Consider the following 20,419-nt stretch of genomic DNA (forward strand, 5'->3'; position numbering starts at 1 on the left):
TGCCCTTGCGTCAATAATTGACCTAGTTCAACTCAAAAATTCCTAGTGCTATTTTTTATTGCGCAGAGATTCACGCGAAATCACCCGAAACTCGTACGAGAAGAAAATAAAGGGGTATTTTCGAATTAATTTTTTTTTTACTTATGCGACAAAATCCCATAGCGAGCTCGGCTATCATCCGAACGAGTTTCACTGGTTTCACTTCTAGCGTGACCCTTCTGGAATCAATCAGAAAAAGGAAGAAATCGAAAATATTCAAGTTCATGACCAGCAAGGGGCCTACTCTTTGAATTCCACCTCCCGAAATAGTAATTATTGCAGAATTTTCGCTGGAAAGGGAGGGGAGGGGAGGGGGGGAGTGGTGGTGGTGACTTTGCAAAAATTATTCTTTGGAAAGGTAAAACAAGAAGTAAATCGTGAATTCTCCATCGTCTCGGATGGTTTCCTCTAATTTTTCCAGATTTTCAGCCCGTGAGCGGAAGGGAAACGCAATAGAGAAGGAGATGTTCGAAAATAGCGAGAAAACCACTTGTCCTAATTATTGTATGGTCTCAATAACAATATGTTGAAAAATTTTTATGGGGTTTTTAACCGGTTTTGCAACTTTGAAAAAAGGAAAACTAATAAAACAACTAATAATAAATAAATACCTAAACCAATAGTCGATAATGAGATGAAAAAGAAGTAAAGGCTTGTGAAAAATGTCCATCGTTTCTCCCAGATTAGAAACAGAGCGGCACAAGCGCATATCCAACTAAGACAGAATAACAACGCCAACCAAATGGGAATGGTCCTGAAAAGAAAAGAAGCTACTACAGTAGTTGCGGACAGGTATTTCAATAATTAAATACTATAAGATGCTTCACACTGGGCCCGAATAAAAATCTATCTATCCTGACCTCGAATCTTCTATCAGGTGCTCTTCGAGGAATTCCGAAGATGTTGGTGATTTAAGCTTCCCTTCCTCAAGCTCTTCAGGCGATTTCCTTAAATAATCAATTTTTAATGGCAAAATAAATGTATTGCAGGGAGAATTTTAAGGAAGTCAGGCACTTTATTTATTTATTTATTTTTAAGCATTTGGATTTATTGCGTGTATGGAGTACAATGAGCAGAAAAAGTAAAAATGATCCTGTGCCCATATCAGATATCACTTAGAGTTCATCCTGAGAAATGCTGCCATGATCACCTATTTATTTTCTTATTTTCTTATTTCCTCCACTTAACGTTTCGATTGCTTACCCATTGGAAATATTAAAAAATAATTAAATGATAAAAAAGTAATGACTGAATAATTAAAATATTGTACGAAATATTAATCGATAATTTAATTCAGCACATCAAAAAAAGTCGCCGAATTATGAATGAACGGATTGCTGGCACGTCTGGCTATGGAGATGCACGGACGGAAAAATTTGAAATACCTCAAAATATGGTGGAAACAGAATAAAAATGCATAATTACAGAATAGACGTTACATAGGGAGGTGCTAGGTAGGATTCAATCAAAAGAGTAATTTCTCCCTCCTCCTCCTCCTCCTCCTCCCCTTACCCTGATTTAGTCCTCGTTGATGATCGAAGCATTTGAGGAGTCTTTTTAATTCGTTCACGATGTCGAAGCCATGCACGAGTGATCGTATGCTCCAGAAATTGACCGAATCGCGAGAGAATCGCCAGCACAAGGGGAATACCTAAAAATATCATTGTTACAGATTTATCGTTTCCCTTCACTGTAATATTTTTCTCCTCTCATCTTCATCCAGGCAGGATCAATATTCCGTCAAGTGCTTTGGTGTAGTAGTTCTAGCATAAAAACTACAGTCCAAAATCTTCACGTTTCTAAAACCTTCACGAGACATTATAATGGAGATCAATACGATCAATACAATGATACAAGTTTCGAGCTCTTCCAGCATTCCTGTGTCAGAACTTTTTTCTTCGTTTTTCTTTTTTGTTTTGTCAGTTATTTTTTCCTTCGTTTCTTCTCTTCTTGCTCTCCTATTAAACAAACTGCCTTCCTTTCCTTGTTCTTTTTTCACTTAGTGGAAAAAGTAAATAGTAAACAAGTTTCTCTTTGCTTTTGTGAGTTTTTTTTTTCCTCGTTGTAAGCTGATCGGAATCGGATGATCTTTTGATGTCGATTAGAGACGTGTAGAATTTCAGTAACGTACGTATCCAATGTCAACCACGCCCGAAGAAAACAACGCTGACCTAGACGACAACTACATAGGTGAGAATCCTATACCCAAGAGCCTCATAGTAGAGGAAATAAAGTGAGAGTGGAAGTGGAACGACGAAACAACAATAGCATGACCTAATCTCAGTGTACCGGTGAGTGGTGCTTGGCTCCAGGTCAAAATATTCGTCAATAGAGCTTACTTTCCTATCGTTACCCATGACCGAAGAGAACGTATATTGATTGATATGAAACTCGAGAGTGAAACTTATCCTAATTTTGTCCTCCATCCTCTGATATTTCGCATTTTTTTTCACATAAAAACTGCGCAATGATCTCAGAAAACAAACGGGTGATGAATCCTAACCTTGGTAATGGAGCAAATGTTAGCGTGTAGGTCACGCAGCGATAACTACTAGGAACTATTAGTACATTGAATGCTAATTTTCTTTCATTCTTCCACCTAACCATATGAATATATCTTCAACCGCATTTTTCTGCCAAAAATTTGAAGGATTTGATTGCATTAGAGAATATATAGAAATAAAAAATCGTATAAAATTTGTAGCATGCCGTGCGGAGATCAATAGATTACTTCTTTGACCTACATCAAATATATACAAAATAAAGAAATATCAATAGCAGACAAAATTAACATATTAGATATATGAGCAGGAAATTTCTCAAAAAAATTTTTCGCACGGATTCTGAGAAATAAAACAAAAATAAGCAGTTGATTTTTGTAAAGTCACGACAGGACCAAAAAAAGGTCACAGATCAGCTATGTAGAAAAGTAGAGATCTGTCCAAGTAATTTCTAACTCCTATTCTTTATTGTTTGCTTAGTTTTAGTCTACATACATACTGGATACGAGGCTAGGCTAGGATACAAGGCTAGATAATTTTAAGAGATTAATTAGCATAGCTAGGTAATTAATTGCTAATTAGCATGGCGTCTAAACAGTACGGTGCTTTTTAATAAACGGCGTGATACGAAGGATAGAATTGATTTTTTCCAGTATTGCTCAAGGAAAACATACCTATAATGGCGTACACCACCGACAGCGCACGTCCAGTAATTGTTCGTGGGAAAATATTCCCGTATCCTGGAAGTATAGCGATTTATTGTAGAAAATTAGAATTTAAAGAAGAATGAAAGAAAGGAAAACAGGAAGAAATTTGATTTAAAAAATCGCACGAGCTGCCATATTCAATAATTAAGAATCTATTTTTGAAAAAAAAATTTAAAAAACTAAAAATACCAAAAACATAATTGTTACTAAAATTATTTATCATTGAAATTATTTAAGAAAATTGGCTTTAAAAAAACAAAACTAGGAAATAAATTATACTTCCATAAAAGTTTTACCTATAGTTGTAAAAATTGTTCCCACATAGAATAATGCTCCCCACATATCCCATTCCAGGGCTTCTGGAAGTTTCACCCTTTGAAGCTCTTTCTCATACCATAATAGAACATCTCTGGAACAATTTCTTTTCTTTATAATTTCTATAGAGCCACTTTTGAATCATTTCAGTGCTGAATACTATGAAAATCGAATCCCCAGTCAATCAACGTTGCTTTCCGCAGAAAAAAATCAATGAATTTTCCAAACACAAATTTTACCTGGATTTCGAAGCTCTCTCAATTCTTCTTCTTGCTTGAAAAACTCCAACAATTTTATTGAAAGTGTGATTCCGCAACCAATTCAAATCCCATTCCTCTTTTCTGAAAGGGAAAAAAAATCGACCAATAGCAGAACTGTCACTTCGAAGAGCTATGATTGGTCGGAACTTATCGAGGAACGAATCTTCGAGATTAACCACTCACATTTTCATTTCCTTTTCATTCTCGTTTTCTACAATGTAGAATACCCATGCGCCCAGTAAAGAGTAGAAGAAGAGTAGGAGAAATGGAGCAAAGTAACGACAGTTATACTTATCATAATAGTATTTTGCCTGAAAAATTAAGGTATGACAGAATAAGAAGAGATTACGGTAGGTGTCCTTAGTGAGGTCATGCGTCAATTGGTGGAATAAGTCATGACTTCTGAAAAAACATAACGCTTTCTGAATTTGTATCTGAATTTTCTCAATTCCTGAACCTATTTATTCGTAAATTTCCTTCCTCACATATTTTTTTCTCTCAATTTTTGTTACGCGGCAAATCCCTGCATCAATAAACTGGTTATAATCAATAACGTGAAAAATTGGTTCCAGTTAGAAAATTAGGAGACCTAAGTTTGGGTGATATCGCAAAAATCAGCAACACCGAGGCAGTCAGTCACGTAGAATTCGCCATCAGGAATCAACTGATGCCCACTTCAGATGATTTAGAGTAAAACGAATCAAGTTGCGCAGAAAAAAAGTAAAAAAAAAACGCGGGTTCTGTTTTTTTTTTGGAAAAATTCCTCCATAATCGTATTCAACACTTAAAACGCTCAATTTAGCCTAAAAGTCTATCCATAAAGGATTGTTTTGCTGCTCCGCCAGAATCTATTCGGATGAGTTCAAAGTTTTTGCCGGGAAAAAAGGGAAAGCGTCGGAAGAAAATGAGAAAAGAGAAAAAATCAGGAAATAAGATAGTGAAATGTTTTAAAAATGTGCTAATGACATAAAAAAGGATAACCGTTGATTTCAGTGACACGACGGGAACAGTTCCTCATACTACACCTTCAAATATAATTACTGGTACCAGTGCAAGAACACTAGGCGAATAGAGGAACCCGAAAGATTTGAAAAATTCTGATTTGAAAATTTTGAAAAAAATTGATTTGACTTGATTGATTTGAAAAAAAAGCTAAGCGTTTCTGGAAAAATAGCAACAAGGAATTCTGGAAGTCGAGACATTGGAAATACTTGAAGTTATCGCTTTCAACTGCACGTTTCTTACGTTTCTTAGTGAAATGAAACCCGGATCAGAGCCAATAGCTAGCTATTCATACTGGTTCCTTTTAAAATCCACAGTTATTGGGAAATTAAGAGGAATCCATAGTTATTAGAATCATAAGAGAAAGAAAAAACACAACAAGGTTTCGAAAGCGATAAAATTTCGGTCAGTTTAGGTGAATGAATCGTCGTCAGGTAGATTACGGTGCTTAAGATGTGCATGAAAGTCCCCCGGAAGAATGATTGTATGATCTAAGAATTAAAGATCAATGAATTTATTTATTTATTCACATACACCAATGATGCACCAGAAAAGAAAGATAAAAAAATGGAACACACTTTGTCTGAGTCAGAGAATCTTACGAACAAAAAAATGAAGTGAATAAAGAAAATACTTTTGAATTGCTATGTCTAACTCTAACTGATATTTGCTTTTTAGTTATTTATTTAGTTTATTTAGAGGTGAATCTATTCAATTAACTAATTTTTATTTAGTTAACGATGGGTTAATGACTACAGTAATCTGCTAGCACCTTGGTGCTGCTCCTAGACGTACGATACTCGATTATTTGGGTTTAACTAAACGCTAAAAAAAGTTTACGAATTATTTCTAATTTTTTTGAATGGGAAAGAATCTTTTCGATCGATGAATCGATGAATTTCTTCTAGGGGTTTTCTAGTGTGTAAAACGTTAGCTGAACTGACCTTTCCTAGCCATGTTTGTGGCGGTTTACGTGCTCGTAGGAATTCTTCGTGTTGTAAGCAGCTGCTACGACGTCCGAGCATCTAAAATACGAGGAAATCAAGAGAAAAACGAAGTTATTCAGTCCGTTCGTGAAAGAAAACCGGAATTCCCAAGAGTTTCATTTTTAGATGAAATCGACTCGATATATGTATTTAGTTAGGTTCGAAGACCGAATAAAATAGCATCAAAATCAGGATTTTCGGTTCATCGCTGAACTTTTTGTTGTTTTTTTCTCAAATGTAGAAATCCTATGAGAATTCTTAAACACAAAATGCTGGTGTTTTTAATGAATGTTCCCGTTTTCCGAAAATAAACGGATAGTTTTTTTTTAGTTGACTCGGCGTCGGTTACGGGAGTTCAAGTGAGGAACGCGAAATTTCTCTGCGGATTGTAATTCAGTTTAATTATCCGTTTATTTTCGGAAAACGGAAAATTTCACTGAAAACACCAGCATTTTGTGTTTAAGAATTCTTATAGGATTTCTATGAATCGTTTAGTTTGAAAAAAAGTTAATTCAGTTAGTATTATTCAATTTTTCACGATGTTGAAAGAAAAAACTGAATGATGAGTGAAATTATTTTGGATCGCAAGGTGGGACGATGTCAGTGTCAATTTGTTGTTTTTTTTTCTAGCTTGATCACACATTTATAGCAGAAAATAAACTTGTGAATATCTCAGATTCAGACTTACGAGTTCCGGATGATCAGGACGTGAAAGCAGCGAATCGAACGAGAATCGAATCTTTGAGCCAAGCGATGTGCCGGATTGTGCGGAAGTTGGCCGAGAAAAACTGAAACAGACAGATGACGATTGAAATTAACGGGACTCTTCATACTTTGTCACTATAAGACAGCTTTGCGTCATGATTTCCCTGAAAAAACGTCTCGAACGGGAAAAAAAATTCATGGACAACTCGGCAACACTGAGTTCGGCAGCCATAGCAAGCTATGATTTTGCACTGCGAGATCATCATGGACGTGAAGAAATATGAGATTAAGAGAAGAAATGTGTGTGAGGTGTGAGAAAAAGCCGAAGACGAGAAATCCGAGAGTCTTGCTGATCGATGATCCGAATGTTGCCTAGATTGAGGTATGAAGATCAGGTTGGAGAACGTTTCGAGTTTCGAATTTTGCTGGTGATTGTAGCAAAAGGAAAATTTCAGCAAAAGTGTGAAATTTCCGAAAACGATCATTTATATGTGGCGTGGAGAAAAAAATGATTTGTCCATGAAAAATTGAAACATTAAACATCTCTACTAAAATGAAAGTTCCTCTAAGCAAATGAAATTGCGGAAAAAAATCCCCAAAAAATTTCCTCGTCCATTCACGTTGCTAATAAAATTAGACAAACGTCAAGAAATCAGTATATAAATGCAATCTAATAATAATAATGCGATATTAAAAATCATAGTACGAGTAGATTTTTTTAAAACTTACTATCAGATCATCTAATTATTTTTGAATTTTTTTTGGAAGATTCCAGATTTACAAGCACATAACCACAACCATACAACTATTTTACACTGGTTTTCGATCATTTTCCTCAAAATTTTCGGGAGTTTGAGGCGAAGCATCAGACACTCTTCGAATAATCGAACCACGAAAACGCCAAATCATCGATTATATCCTGGACTTTGATGGATTTATTGACTTTTATTATTATTATTGATTTTATTTTTATTGATTTGATCGACTTTTACGCAACCTCTTGTGGTTCAAGCAAAAAAAAAAGAAATAGAGAAAAGGAAAAAGTGAAGAATGTTCGATCAACGAAACAATACTTGTATATAGATATGCTAATAAAATACGTAATACATACGTATGCTCAGCTGTGATGACGTCATAGCGTCAGATTTTGTAAAGTTCTCAAGTTTGTCTGTCTAGACAAATACTGCGGTCATTTTGAACTTTATGGATGAATGATGGGGAAATCCTCTGACGAAGGTGGCGGGGGAGAGGAAAATAAGAGAAAAAAAAACAAAAAAAAAAGAAATACTTTCCACTGTGGACATCCTGGATCAAGAAAAATGAGATATTTCCCACTGTGGAGGTCATAGATATCTAAGATATATCAAATATGAACAATTAGCTATGGTTAATTTTAGCTTATTAGTTATTTTTTTTTAGTTTTAAGTTCAATTTAAAAAAAATGGAATAAAGGCATATTCAACTAGAACAACAGGGTTAATTTCTGCTCGTCGATCAGTACTGTGAAACAACTGGTTTTTTTTTTTAAATTGTGCTAGAAAATCGATGCGAGGTGAATAATCATTTTTCCCTGTTTTATTAAAAGCAACGATTTATGAGAAAAGAAGAGTGGATACGGTAATAAAATCTAAAGCACCAATAGAACATGAAAAACGTTGAAGAACTGAGCTTCTGATCTTCTCTCCTCTTCTTCCATTCGGATCTATTTGGGGAAAAAATGGTAATGATTTTAATGATATTTTGAAAATTTTAATAAAATACTTAAGGCCCATAGTGCGTAGCAAATTTTCTGTACCTCAACGATTTTCTGTACCTAACAAAATTTGCATGTTACTTTTTTATTTTATTTTAACTCATTATATTTCCCAGAATCTAAGCCTCGCTTGCAGGATTCCGCTTTTTTTCCCACCCTCTTCATCTTCTTCTTTTTCCAATAAGTTCTATGATTCTGTGTTCATTCCCATCAGGTCAGATTTCCCATCTGTGATTCTTTTTATTTAAAGAAAAAGTGTTCCACACGTGAACAAAGAATTCTATGAGTTGGAGATGAAGAAAAAAAGTGAAGAGAAAGGAAACAAGAAGGAAAACGTAGGGATATGAGTGAAGTCTTCATGCTCCGAAGGTTTCGAAACTGTAAAAAAAAGAGCAAAAAATACTTCACTCACTACTTGATTGTTAAAAAATCCGAAATTCTTACGATTCATCACTGTTTATTCTGTCCTTTTTGAAAATCACTTTAAATTCTTTGTGTATCTTTACTAAGGTCATATCCTGAGCGTTTCTCTTTTCTTTCTTCTCTTTCTTCTCCTTCTTTCTTTTTCTCTATTCTTTCTGGTTAGAAAGCATTACGAATCATTAAAGGTTCTTGCAAAAATTAGTCGTTCAGCGGTGGCGAAAAAAAAACAACAAAAATATTTCTGCTCTTAAATTTAGCAAAAAAATACTGAAGAAGTATCATGGTGTGAGCGGAGCGATTGCACCACGCGGATATCATGGTGTAATTGCAGAGACGTAGACCTACAGCTTGTGACTATAGTACTGGATTGCGGATAAATAAACATTACGCCAACCATCCTACGATGAGCCATCATAATAAAAAAAGAACGATTAGCAAGCAAGCAGCTGCTGTGCTGTGACAGAGGCTTTTTTCGTACTGAATGGCTAACAATGACAAGATGTAGAGTTAGCTTATAGCTGATCAAACCGCTTGGGACCCAAAAACGCGTTCCGCTTTACTTCCGAATCGAATGAGGTGTATTCACCGTGTCTTCAGCCTATACAGCTACTTACGCGGCCCATTCGAAGAATAAAGTTAGTTGCTTTTTGCTACCAGAGAAGTCTGGCAACAATTTGTCGACCGAGAAAGGCTGGTGGGGAAAAAAGCTTTTTGTGCAATTTTTCCCACGATACACCTTACAACGATTCATCTCCCGAACATCGGTTCTATCTGCGAGCAAGCGGACAATAATTCTCTGACATTCCTCCAGTTCTAGGCTGATTCATGTAAAACCAAAAGATAGACAGCTGAGGGGACCGATACGTGTACAGAGGTGGGGCGTCATAACGTGCCTCGTAAGGAAATTCGTTCGGGATACCCTGTTCCCACGGTATTTTAGAGGACAATTATGGAAAGTTGAGCGTGATTACGCTCATATTAATGATCGATCATCCGTAATCCGTAATTATCCGTAATCGTATCTTTTTCTGGAGAGATCCCAATATCGTCAATTTCGTGTTATACTGCTTTCAACGATAGCGAGGAGAAGAAGTTCAATAGTGAGTAATCCAAAGTGATCCTAATCTTGATTGATGTCACTATTCGCTTCAGAATACCCTAAAAATGAAACGTTAGTGAATTCCGAAGATTTGCGACCCACCGTGGAGGTGATAAGGATCTTACCGGAATCACAGCAATCACACAGCGGTGTAGTTGTGTGCACATTTTCAAACACTTCTCTTTCCAAAATAATTTCCGCATAATGTTCAGATCTTCGGATCGCATAATGTTCTCTTCGTCTAACAGATGTTGTTTAATCACTAACATAAAAATTTAGATGCACATCAGGAGCAGCAGAAGAGCATTATTACATCGTAAAGTTATCTTGTCATGCTGGAAAATTCCCGTCAAACCATGCGACAGAAACTTCTTTTGAGATCAAGGGATTAGTTTGTTATTCCAGAAAAATCGCTCGCTATTAAGCGAAATATCCGGAATTAAAGGCAGAAAGAAAAGGGCTTAATTTTGTTCCGTCCATGTTTTTCTTTTTTATGATTCCACTTTTCTAGATGGATTCTAGAAGCAGTGGTAGCAATGGCAATGAATATCTTGCTGTAATCGATACTTTAAGCCTGATTTTCCTCCCACGTTTAGCTTTACCTTCTTTAAATTAAAAAAAAAACGTTAAAAAAGGACTATCCCACTCATTAGCTTAAAAAAAAACCGTCACGCGTCACGCTATGCTTTCCATATTAGTCGTGCTCTCGTCGTCTGGCGCACTCCTAATCTTGCATACTCTCTCACTGACCGCCGCTGGTACACACATGTTGAATGTGAAAAATCGTCCTTTTCCACCTTCGAATAATAGGATAAAAAATAATAATAAACGAAAAATAAGTACAAATAAATACAAATAAATTAAAATAATAATAATAAATAATAATAATAATAATAAATGAAATTTTAGACATTTTTGATCCGGTTTTTGTTTTTTTTTTGTTGTTTTGTTTGTGGGATACTTTAAATACACTGTTAAGTACGCAAGTTATTTCTAAGAAGTAAGTCTCGTGTAGAATTTCGTGTGAAAATATCCAATGTATTAGTATTCCATCATTAAGAAACTTTTTATTTGTTAAAAGCAGCGCTGCGTTATGGAATGTTACAGGATTCTGGGCGGGACTAAGGATACAGTACTCTGAGTCAGACTTCTAATTCCCATACAATATACAGTAGGGTTTTCCTTTGCAAAGTTTTCAAGGATTCTAATCAAAGAAAAACGAAAACCGCTGTGGTGTTGACACAATGCACACAAAAAAGAGTGGTTCAAGTAGATTTTATAGCAAAAACTCTAGAAAAAGCTTTTTCTAATTTTTTTTCTAAAATTTTTTGAAGTGGTTTCTACTTCGAACTTTTTGACTTGGCGCCTTCACGTCTTTTCGTGAATTCAAATTTGAAGACACGTTCTAGAAAGACTCGTCAAGTGATTGCGTTACCCCATACAGTTTACCTGGTCGTTATTTGAAGTAAATTTCTTCAAAATTGAATTTAAGGAAAACATCGAGAAGGAAATTTTTCCTGAAGAAAATCATGGATAAAATGGAATTTCCCACCGGAGAAGGCGTAAATATTTTCAAAATTACAAATAAAAAACCAAAACTCAAAAATTTGCACTTCAGCGATTATAAGAGAGCTCAAAAGTTATGATTAAGAAGAAAAGTGAAACAAATTCTGTCTTTTCTGAATATAATATTTTCCAAAAAAGAAAAACCACTAAATCAGTATTGGACCAAAGTTTAAAATTCAATTTAAACACTTAAGTTTATTTGATTTTTTCCCTTAGTTTCTTTTTTTGTTCTTCATTTAACTATTTAAATTCCCAATTCTTCTAAAAAATAGGGCGGGTGTGGCGCTGTCGGTTAGAGGTTCGTTGTAGCCACACGGTTGAGGGTTAGGAACCGCCTTGGTGGAAACTAAGTCTTTCATCCCTCCGGGGTCCATTGAAATTGATACCGTACTTGTCTGGAAGGATAAAAACACTGACTTGATCATCGGCTGGCCCCTGTAAGTCATTGTATAGGCCAACACGCGTTCCAAAATCTCAACGATTACAAATTCCATTAGAACGCGTTGGCGCGTCCCGAGTGGATTGATACGTCAGTGACTTTTTTTTACTTTATTATTCCAAAATATCTAATAATATAAATATTATATCTAATATATAATAAACAAATTCTATTGAAAGGTCACGGAACAGTAGTAGTAGGATAAAGATGAAGATAAGTATAGGATAAGTATAGGATAAGGAAAGATGAAGAGAACCACTCGAACTCCGCTTCACATAATTTCCACTTTTTGTGTATTTTTTATGGATATTACTGCTGTTAATCCAAGACTGAAGGGGTGCTTATCTGACTTTTTCAGCATATATTCGCTATTCTTTCTCTCTCATCATACAGATGTCCTTAACATTCGTTCCAAGAGATTCGCACTCCATTACAACCTCGTAAACGACCTTTTGAATCATGTCAGGACAATTGTTGTTATCCATGCCGACAACTGTTTGAATTCCTCGCTGAACACATCGTTTAATCCGTCAAAACAAAAGAATACAATCGATTTTTTGAGAAAAAAGCGGTAGTTATGAGGAGTGGAACTCGAGCGGTTCTCTTCATGTTTACTTATCCTACTGTTCCGTGGCCTTCCGATAGAATTTGTTTGGATATTTTAGAAAAGTCAGAAATTTAAACAGTTCAAAAACAAGTCAAGAAAAAAGGAAAATGAGAAAAAAAATCCAATTATCAAATCAAAAATCAAATCAAATGATCATAATTGTTTAAATTGAATTTTAAATTTCGGTCCAATCCTGATTTAGTGTTTTTTTTTGAGAATATCATATTCAGAAAAGACAACATATGTTTCAATTTTTTTCTTAATCATAACTTTCGAGCTGTCCTATAATCGCTGGAGTCTAATTTTTGAGTTTTGGTCTTTTATTTGTTATTTTGAAAATATTTACGCCTTCTCTAGTAAGATATCCCTTTTTCCATGATTTTCTTCCTGAAGAATTTCCTACTTGATTTTCGTTTTCCTTAAATTCAATTTTGAAGAAATTTACTTCAAATAGCGAACAGATAAACTGTATGGGGTAGCGCAATCGCTTGACGAGTCTTTCTACAACGTGACTTCAAATAAAATTCACGAAAAGACGCGAAGGCGCGAAGTCAAAGATTCCGAAGTATAAACCGCTTTAATTACCGTCATAATCTAGAATTTTTCCCATAAAATCTGCTTGAACCTCTTTTTTTCTTCTTCGTGAACTGGGCCAATTTCGCTTTATTTGTACTATCATTTATTTACTGTCTTCCGAATATGTGGAAACGGTAGCGTTGCAAAAACTGACCGCGGCCATGGAAGTTATGGAGGGCTCATACCGTAATCGGGTGCTTTCTGGCTGAAATTGGAGTTTACAGAGCTGCCCTGCATTTCAGGAAGATCAAAAATTAAATCGGATCCTTTCTTGAAAAGCTGGAAATTACACGAAAAAGTAAATAGTTCATTTAGGGAAGAATTAACTGGTCCTATTAGCATGTACAAGTAACAACGGATATGTGAAAATGCGAGAAAATGATAGTGACAATGACAATGACAATGACAATTGCAGGAGCTGAGCTCAGTCAGTGCTGCACCGCTGCAATATCAGTTCTGCTTGGTTCTGCAAGCAGAGCGTTTTTTTAATGCTTGGACAAGATTTACCATCATGCACGCCTTGCACACGCATAGATAATAAAAAATAGTAGGAGGAGGAGAATAAAGCTCTGGATTTTTTTTTACAATGCAGTCCATGAACACAACAATAACAAAAACAAAAGGCTATTCGTCATTTTGATGCATGATATGATCGGTTTCGGGTGAGATTTATTGCGGACAGGAGAGGGAATCTTTCACGTACATGGAACCAAACGTTTCTACCGTAATGTACCGTAATATACCGTATACAGGAAGATTAAGGATGAAATCAGACTTTACTAACGTGAATCTCTAAGAATTAGAGAGGAGATTCCGCTTAACTAGTATGATTGCTAGCGAAATAGAAGCACTTGAGATTTGCAAAAAAATCCCGGAGGTTTCCGGAAAAGTCGGGATTTTACAGAGAATCTCTCAGAACCGTGCTCTACTTTATTTCATATTTTATTATTCACTATTTTGATTTCATTTTTATATTATTTTAAATTATTTTTTTTATCATTTATTTTATTATTTTTTATTTTATCATTATTTTATTTTTTATTATTCATTATATTATTTTTTATTTTATCATTATTTCAATTTATTTTTTTTGCAATTTTATATTTTTCGATTTTATTCAGGATCTCACAGATCGTATTTAGATTACCTTTATTGTAATTCTTAAAATATTAAATTATGGAGTCTTCCCCTCTTTTTCAGGAATTACGGACTTTTAGCGTACTCATTGATTTGCGAATGATGTTGAGCCTTTCTAATTTTTTTTTCACTTTCACGTTCTCGAGATAAAAAAAGTTTAAAACGATCTGAAAACGAGTAGATAAGCAAGTAAAATGAGCAAATAATGGATAAAAATTACAATTTTTCTCTAGAAATCGTAAATCGTACATTTGAAAATGTAATTGCTACTTAAGAAATGAGCTGAACAAAAAAATCCTTCTCTGGTCGTCAGCAGAGGACATAATCTTCGTCCTCTGCCATACAAACATTTTCAAACAGCTGTCATCGTGAAGGATTTTTTTCCCATCTCTGTCACTTTCATAGCATTCGAGGGTTCGTATAGACAGACGGTGACAGAGCCATCCATCATAGTTGCAGACGTCTGGATGATGGTGTGTGTGTGTGGTTTTTCAGGCGACAAACGTTCATAATCTCCGTAAACATGTACAGTAACGTCTTTACTTTTCATTTTTCTCGTTTTCTCGTTTCATTCTATAGTTAAGTTTTCTATAGTTAACACGAGATTGAGAAAATTTTTATGCCAAAAATCACCTCATTTCCTCCCAAAAATTGCTCAAAGCAGAACAAAATCCAGGAGAACCGCCGCCTAGGATACGATCTTAGTAAAGAGACATAAAGAATTTAAAGTGATTTTCAGAAAAAAAACACCAGAAAATATTCGTGAAGTTTTTTTCTTCAAAGATTCTAAAAACCGAAAAAGAGGATTTTAGGAATATTAGTGATGTTCATGAGAAGCATTGAAAACCTGAATATGGCTACAATAATCCCATGGGAACAGAAATTTCTGCAAAATCCGAGAAATTTTATGATATTTGGACTCGACAGCTGGTTCTTAGTAGACGTCACTCTCTTATTGTTTAACGTTCACAGCTAGACCTAGACATAAAGTACATCACCGTTACTGCGAAAGAAAAACAAACGAAAAAATGGAAATTGATGGAATATCCATTGCAATGCAGACACAGTTGCGTAGCGGTTATCCTGGAAAATTCCTGAAGAGAAAAATATCCACAGAAACTGGTGGAAACTAGAAGAGAAGGCGGGAAGGAGAAGCCGATGGGGGAAATATGGTATGTGATGATTGTTGGAAATAACGGCAATGTGTCTCGCCTGATCCTGAGGGAAATGAAAATCCTTTAAAGTGGGCGTGGTCTCATGTATTCTCAATCGCGTACACGGATTTTATCACACGGTGGCCTATTCGGTGAGGAGAAGAGGTTTTTTCCCCGACGTTCACTCGAAAGAAAACAGGAATAGATGAATGAATGAATGAATGAATGAATGAATGAATGAATGAATGAATGAATGAATGAATGAATAAATGAATGAATTGCGAATGGAAAGCTGGTACCGGCTAAACTCTCTTCATTGTCAACCATTCCTCAACCACTTGAGCCACACGACGTTTTCATGCTGGTCTCGGCCACTTTTTATCCGGACTCTTCACGGACGGGGCAAGATTTATGAGGTGACGAAAAAAAGAAGTTCTCGGGGCAAACAACACATCCACTATCGCTTGGACTCGATCACCTTTTTGTGTTACAACGCAACGCAAATCCAACAAAGCAGCACGGCTGCAAAATGCAAGAATGGAGGACGGCGACGGCGGCGACGACCACGGACGAGATTACGGTTCTATTCTTAGAATTTTCCCGTACGAATGAGACAGCTGCAACTATGACCAATTTATCGACGTTTTATGATCTCTGAGCGATCAAAAACTGAACGCGCCGCGAACACAACCATCTGCCAGAAATGTGCTCCTACGAGGAAAAATCCGAATCAAACTAATGAATTTGAATATTTCTGGACACAATATTCAAAATTATCACAGCACCCCACTCAAAGAACATTTTGTCTTTGTTTTTGTTGTTGTTGTTTATTTTCTTGTCCCAGCCTCTATGCTGTGAATGTGTTTCTCTCAATCTAACAAGACAACTTAATCCAGAGAATTTTGAGAGAGGAAAATTTTAGGTTTACAGGAATTTTCTCTCTCTCTCCCTCTCGGAGCCCCTTCCTTTGTTGAAATTCGGATGGATTCACAGAGGGAAAAGGGCGAATAGAGATTCTACCAATGTGGCTAAATATAAAACGATAAAAAAAGAAAAAAAAGGATATGAACACTAAGATTTTAAGCAACAACGGTTCGAAAAGGAGAGGTGGATGAGAGAGGAAGAAAGAGAGAAAAAGAGAGAAAGAGAGAGAGAGAAGGAGAGCAGGAATGAGATACTTACATCACTGAAATTCCCGTTAGTTTCTATGACATCAGTATTTTTCAAAATATATGACATTAGAAATCTAAAAAAAAGGAGCTCTGCTCCAGATTGCAAGTATAATCCTTCTTATTTATACTATAGAAGGAAGGTTGAAGAATAATTATCCTTATTTCTTCTCCTCCTTGTAAAAAAAAATCCGCTAATTGTATGCTTTAATTGTTGGGATAATCTAGGAGACGCAAATCCATTTTTTTTTGTCTCCATGGAAATTGAACATATTTTGATCCCAGTATTCGTGAACCGTCCAGGAGACCAACATGGAATGTCATAGGTTTTTATGCTAAATGATCAAAATTCGGGAAAAAAAATCAAAAGATCTACTCATCATTGACTTCAGCCGAATAATCCAATGAAAAAATCCAAACCGAGCAATACAATGAAAAATCCAAGCCGAAAAATCCAATAAAAAATTCATGGCAAATAATTCTGAACTCTTTCGAAATACAGTGGCGATGTGGCCAACTATTTTAGGAAGAATTCCTAGTTAAGGCATCCAACAGACTGGTAGAGTTATCTGATGAAATTTTTTTCTTTTTTTTAATCTTTTTATTTTAGATTTTTCAATCACATAATTCAAAACCATGGAAAAGTAGGATTTCGACTATATGTGGGCTTAAAAATCTTCGAAAAAATGGAAGAGGACTGTAGAAAATCACAGATAGTGTATTTTAGGTTAAAAATTTCTTTGTTTTTCCTCATTTTGAGAAAAAAAGAAGCGAGAACAGAATTCCACATTATTTATGGAAAGACCCAATCGTTTATCAACTAGACCTGTACACCACAAACATTTGTCTTCAGCGTAGCACCGATTCCACCAGTTTCATCCAGACCAACAGCTGATATCCATGGAAAAAAAAACCAGTAATCATGTGGTCGTGCTCTAATCGAATCTCGAATCTCAACTCATAGATTCTTATCGGAAGAGTGATTTTTGAAATAATTATTCCGTTTTTTTTCGTCTTCCTTAGAGTTTACATAATCCTTGACTTCATAATTCAGAATTTTCTTATGGTAACAAGTAGATTACAGCAGAAAATTAATTCTTACCAATAAAACAGATTTGAGCTGCAGATTGCGTCTCTCAGAAGTATAAATTGCTATTCACAGGAGTTATCCATCAGATGTGGGAATCACACTCTCTATGCCGTTATTTATAAAAAAAATCATCCAGATTCCCAGACGACTGCAAGTAGATGCACAAAACAGAATTTAAAAGTGCGACTCAATCAAGTGCAGAACAATTGTTCGCATCAATTCAATAAAGGAGCGGACGTAGCGCAGTCGGTAAGAAGTTCGACTGTAAATGCACCATTGATGGTTCGGAATCGCCGTAGAGGGAATCAAGCCTTTGATCTTCCAGGGTCGATAAAGTGGTGCTGGAATTGTCTGGGATGATAAAGGATAAAGTGCCCGGCGTTAATCAATCCGCTTGGGATCCGCCACTGCCTTCATTTCTATTCAGGATCGTTTGGGGTTAAAGGAGTACTAAATTGAGATAGTAATTTTGGGGGGGTAGGGGTTCAGGTAGCTGGCGCGCTATTTTCACATGGAGCTCGACGGAGCGCGTTAGCCGATGTGCTTTTAGAAGATCAGCGTTCAAGTCTATAAAATTTTGTCCTCCCAGACAAGTCCAAGTTATTGACCCCGAAGGAATGAAAGACTTCGTGAGCACTAGGGCGGACTCGAACCTCTGATCGATCGTGCATGCAGCAGAACCTCTAACCGACTGCGCTACACCCTCTCTAGCTGCACGTCCGAGAAATTTAAAAACGCCTGCTGGTCGCCAGTTTGTTTAACAACGTTGGATGATGGAGAGCGGTTGGAAAGGAAAGGCTGTTCCAAGAAATTCTCAGAGATCATCTATGTTTATAACTATGTGAAATAAATAAATAATATTACAATAAATAATCATGTGTTTATAAATATGTGAAATAATTAAATAAATAATAATATAATAAATAATCATGTGTTTATAAATAACGAATAAATTTCTTGGTGATCTATTTTTGATACTATATAAAAACATTTATTCACAAACATTTGACTATATTTTAAAATATATTATTTATCTTTTTAAAATATATCATTATTTTATTTATATTTTAAAATGGAATCACTTTTTTCAGGCCCTGCCTTTTCTGAATAGTCTCTTTCTTGTGTCTCTGCACTTTTCTTTTGAGTGAAAATTTATGCACTTGTTTTCTAAAGAAGTCATCCTGAAAAAAATTTCCAAGGTTATTTTTTTTTGAAATAATTTAGTCTCCTCTCGCTTACTTAGATACTTAGATGGCCCGACTTCACTGGAAATCCTGCCTTTAGCATCTTTTCCTCTCGCAAAGGATAACAATAAATAAGAGAATGAGATAAATTAGAGAATAATAGATAGCAATAGAGTTGTGTTTCCGGAAGTCTCCAGATTTTTCGAGAGAAAAAAAATCAAAAATCAAGAAACAGTAGAAGACTGAAGAGAAGCGGCCAGTAGAGTTCAGGAAAAAATCTCGAGATTTTTTTTTTGTCCAGGTATGAGTGTTCGAAGCGGGTTTGTCATCTAGACATCACATGTGTTAGGCAACTGTAACAACGGTGTGTGTGTGTGCGTTGTTTCCGTGTTTTCCCTCGTATCTCTTCCTCAGGATCATAGTCATTAATTCGTTGGGATTTCAGCGCTCTGCGGACTAAAAGATACATTCCAGCGCTTGGTTGAAGCTGCTCTCGCATCGTTTAAATATTTCAAATTTAATTTTTTTTTGTGCGGGGATGTGTTTTTCCCCAAACAAATATAAAAACAAAATATAAACAATTGTAAAATGTTGTACATTGTTGTGAGAAATTTATGACGTAATAATTTTTGTTAGGTTAACGTGCACTTTTTAAAGAAGAAAGTTTTTTGGTCTTTCCTAAGTAGCACAACAAATATTTTAAATTGGGTGAAAATACATTCAGACACTATAACAACATTAACAGCGTAGGAAAGTTACATTTGTTTATTCACTTAGGTATTTATTTATTTATTTATTTATTTACTTGAAAACACCCATAGATGTCCCAAAAAACCGAAAACAAAAACAAGACACAGCAGAGCTCACTAGACTTTAGTTTTCGCCAAAGTTTTAGTTCTATACAGAAACGTTGGCCCTTCATTGTACATTTTGTGATGCTGGGACAGGTCATTCTCCTGCTACAGAAATCCTAAGAATTCCCTACGCGAGATCCTTTTTTCCTAACCGAGAACGCTAAAGTTGACAGGCGGTTACCAGGATTTGATTGAGCAACTTAACCGAGAACAGAGGAGCCCGTCAGGGGCCCCGGGAACCCTGGTTGGGGGAACGTGTGGGGAAACCTCATGCGGAAAGTAATCTGTGCTAAAATCCACAATTCCCAATGGTAAAGACAAAAGAGAAAAAAAAGAGAAAAACATCTCTCAAAGCTGCAAAAATAGGCGACTTTTGCAAAATTAGTAACACCTGATTATTTTACAATTTGAAATATGTACGTTACCTGCTACCGATCTCCCATATCAGTTAAAATCTCTAAATTATTATTTATTGAATATGTTAAGAAATTACTGCTTATTTTTAAGCATTAAATTTTACCTAAATTTGATTACTGTTATTCTTTTTTACTGGTCTGAAAAATGATGGAACAGGGACGTAACCCTGACGATTCCTAAAGAATAATAATAAATATAAATAATAATATAGAATAATATATAAATATAGTATAAAAATAATAAGATAATAATAAATATAAAAAATGGTTTAGAATAATCTACAATAATAATAATAATAATAATAATAATAATAATAATAATAATAAATATAAATAATGATTTAGAATAATATACAAAAATAATATGGAAGTAATAAGAGCTGAACATTTGTGAAGCCACGATCAAAACGATTTTGCAGAGAACATGGGACATCGGA

General features: G+C 35.4%; 2 protein-coding genes across 3 annotated transcripts in view; both read right to left on the reverse strand.

Moving 5' to 3' along the window:
• RB195_012150 (uncharacterized protein) overlaps positions 1-13,215 on the reverse strand; it is a gene marked incomplete at both ends in the record, with an annotated part of 28,043 nt that extends 14,828 nt beyond the window's left edge. Inside the window, 10 exons of one of the 2 annotated variants that reach the window (XM_064193877.1) lie at positions 651-793; positions 900-986; positions 1,552-1,690; positions 3,215-3,280; positions 3,544-3,656; positions 3,802-3,903; positions 4,006-4,133; positions 5,769-5,849; positions 6,499-6,598; positions 6,644-6,672. In XM_064193877.1, the coding sequence (XP_064051461.1) occupies positions 651-793; positions 900-986; positions 1,552-1,690; positions 3,215-3,280; positions 3,544-3,656; positions 3,802-3,903; positions 4,006-4,133; positions 5,769-5,849; positions 6,499-6,598; positions 6,644-6,672 (988 nt within the window). Of the gene's footprint in view, positions 1-650; positions 794-899; positions 987-1,551; positions 1,691-3,214; positions 3,281-3,543; positions 3,657-3,801; positions 3,904-4,005; positions 4,134-5,768; positions 5,850-6,498; positions 6,599-6,643; positions 6,673-9,892; positions 10,053-13,163 lie in introns of those variants that run through there. The other variant, XM_064193878.1, reaches the window with a different exon arrangement.
• RB195_012151 (uncharacterized protein) lies at positions 9,751-10,059 on the reverse strand (the record flags this gene model as incomplete). The annotated part of the gene is made up of 2 exons (XM_064193879.1): positions 9,751-9,849; positions 9,916-10,059. The coding sequence occupies 2 exons, from the start codon at positions 10,057-10,059 to the stop codon at positions 9,751-9,753; spliced, it is 243 nt and encodes an 80-aa protein (XP_064051462.1).
• Positions 13,216-20,419: the final 7,204 nt, after the last annotated feature.

Source organism: Necator americanus, chromosome III, assembly GCF_031761385.1.
Source record: "Necator americanus strain Aroian chromosome III, whole genome shotgun sequence".
NCBI classification, from domain to species: Eukaryota; Metazoa; Nematoda; class Chromadorea; order Rhabditida; family Ancylostomatidae; genus Necator; species Necator americanus.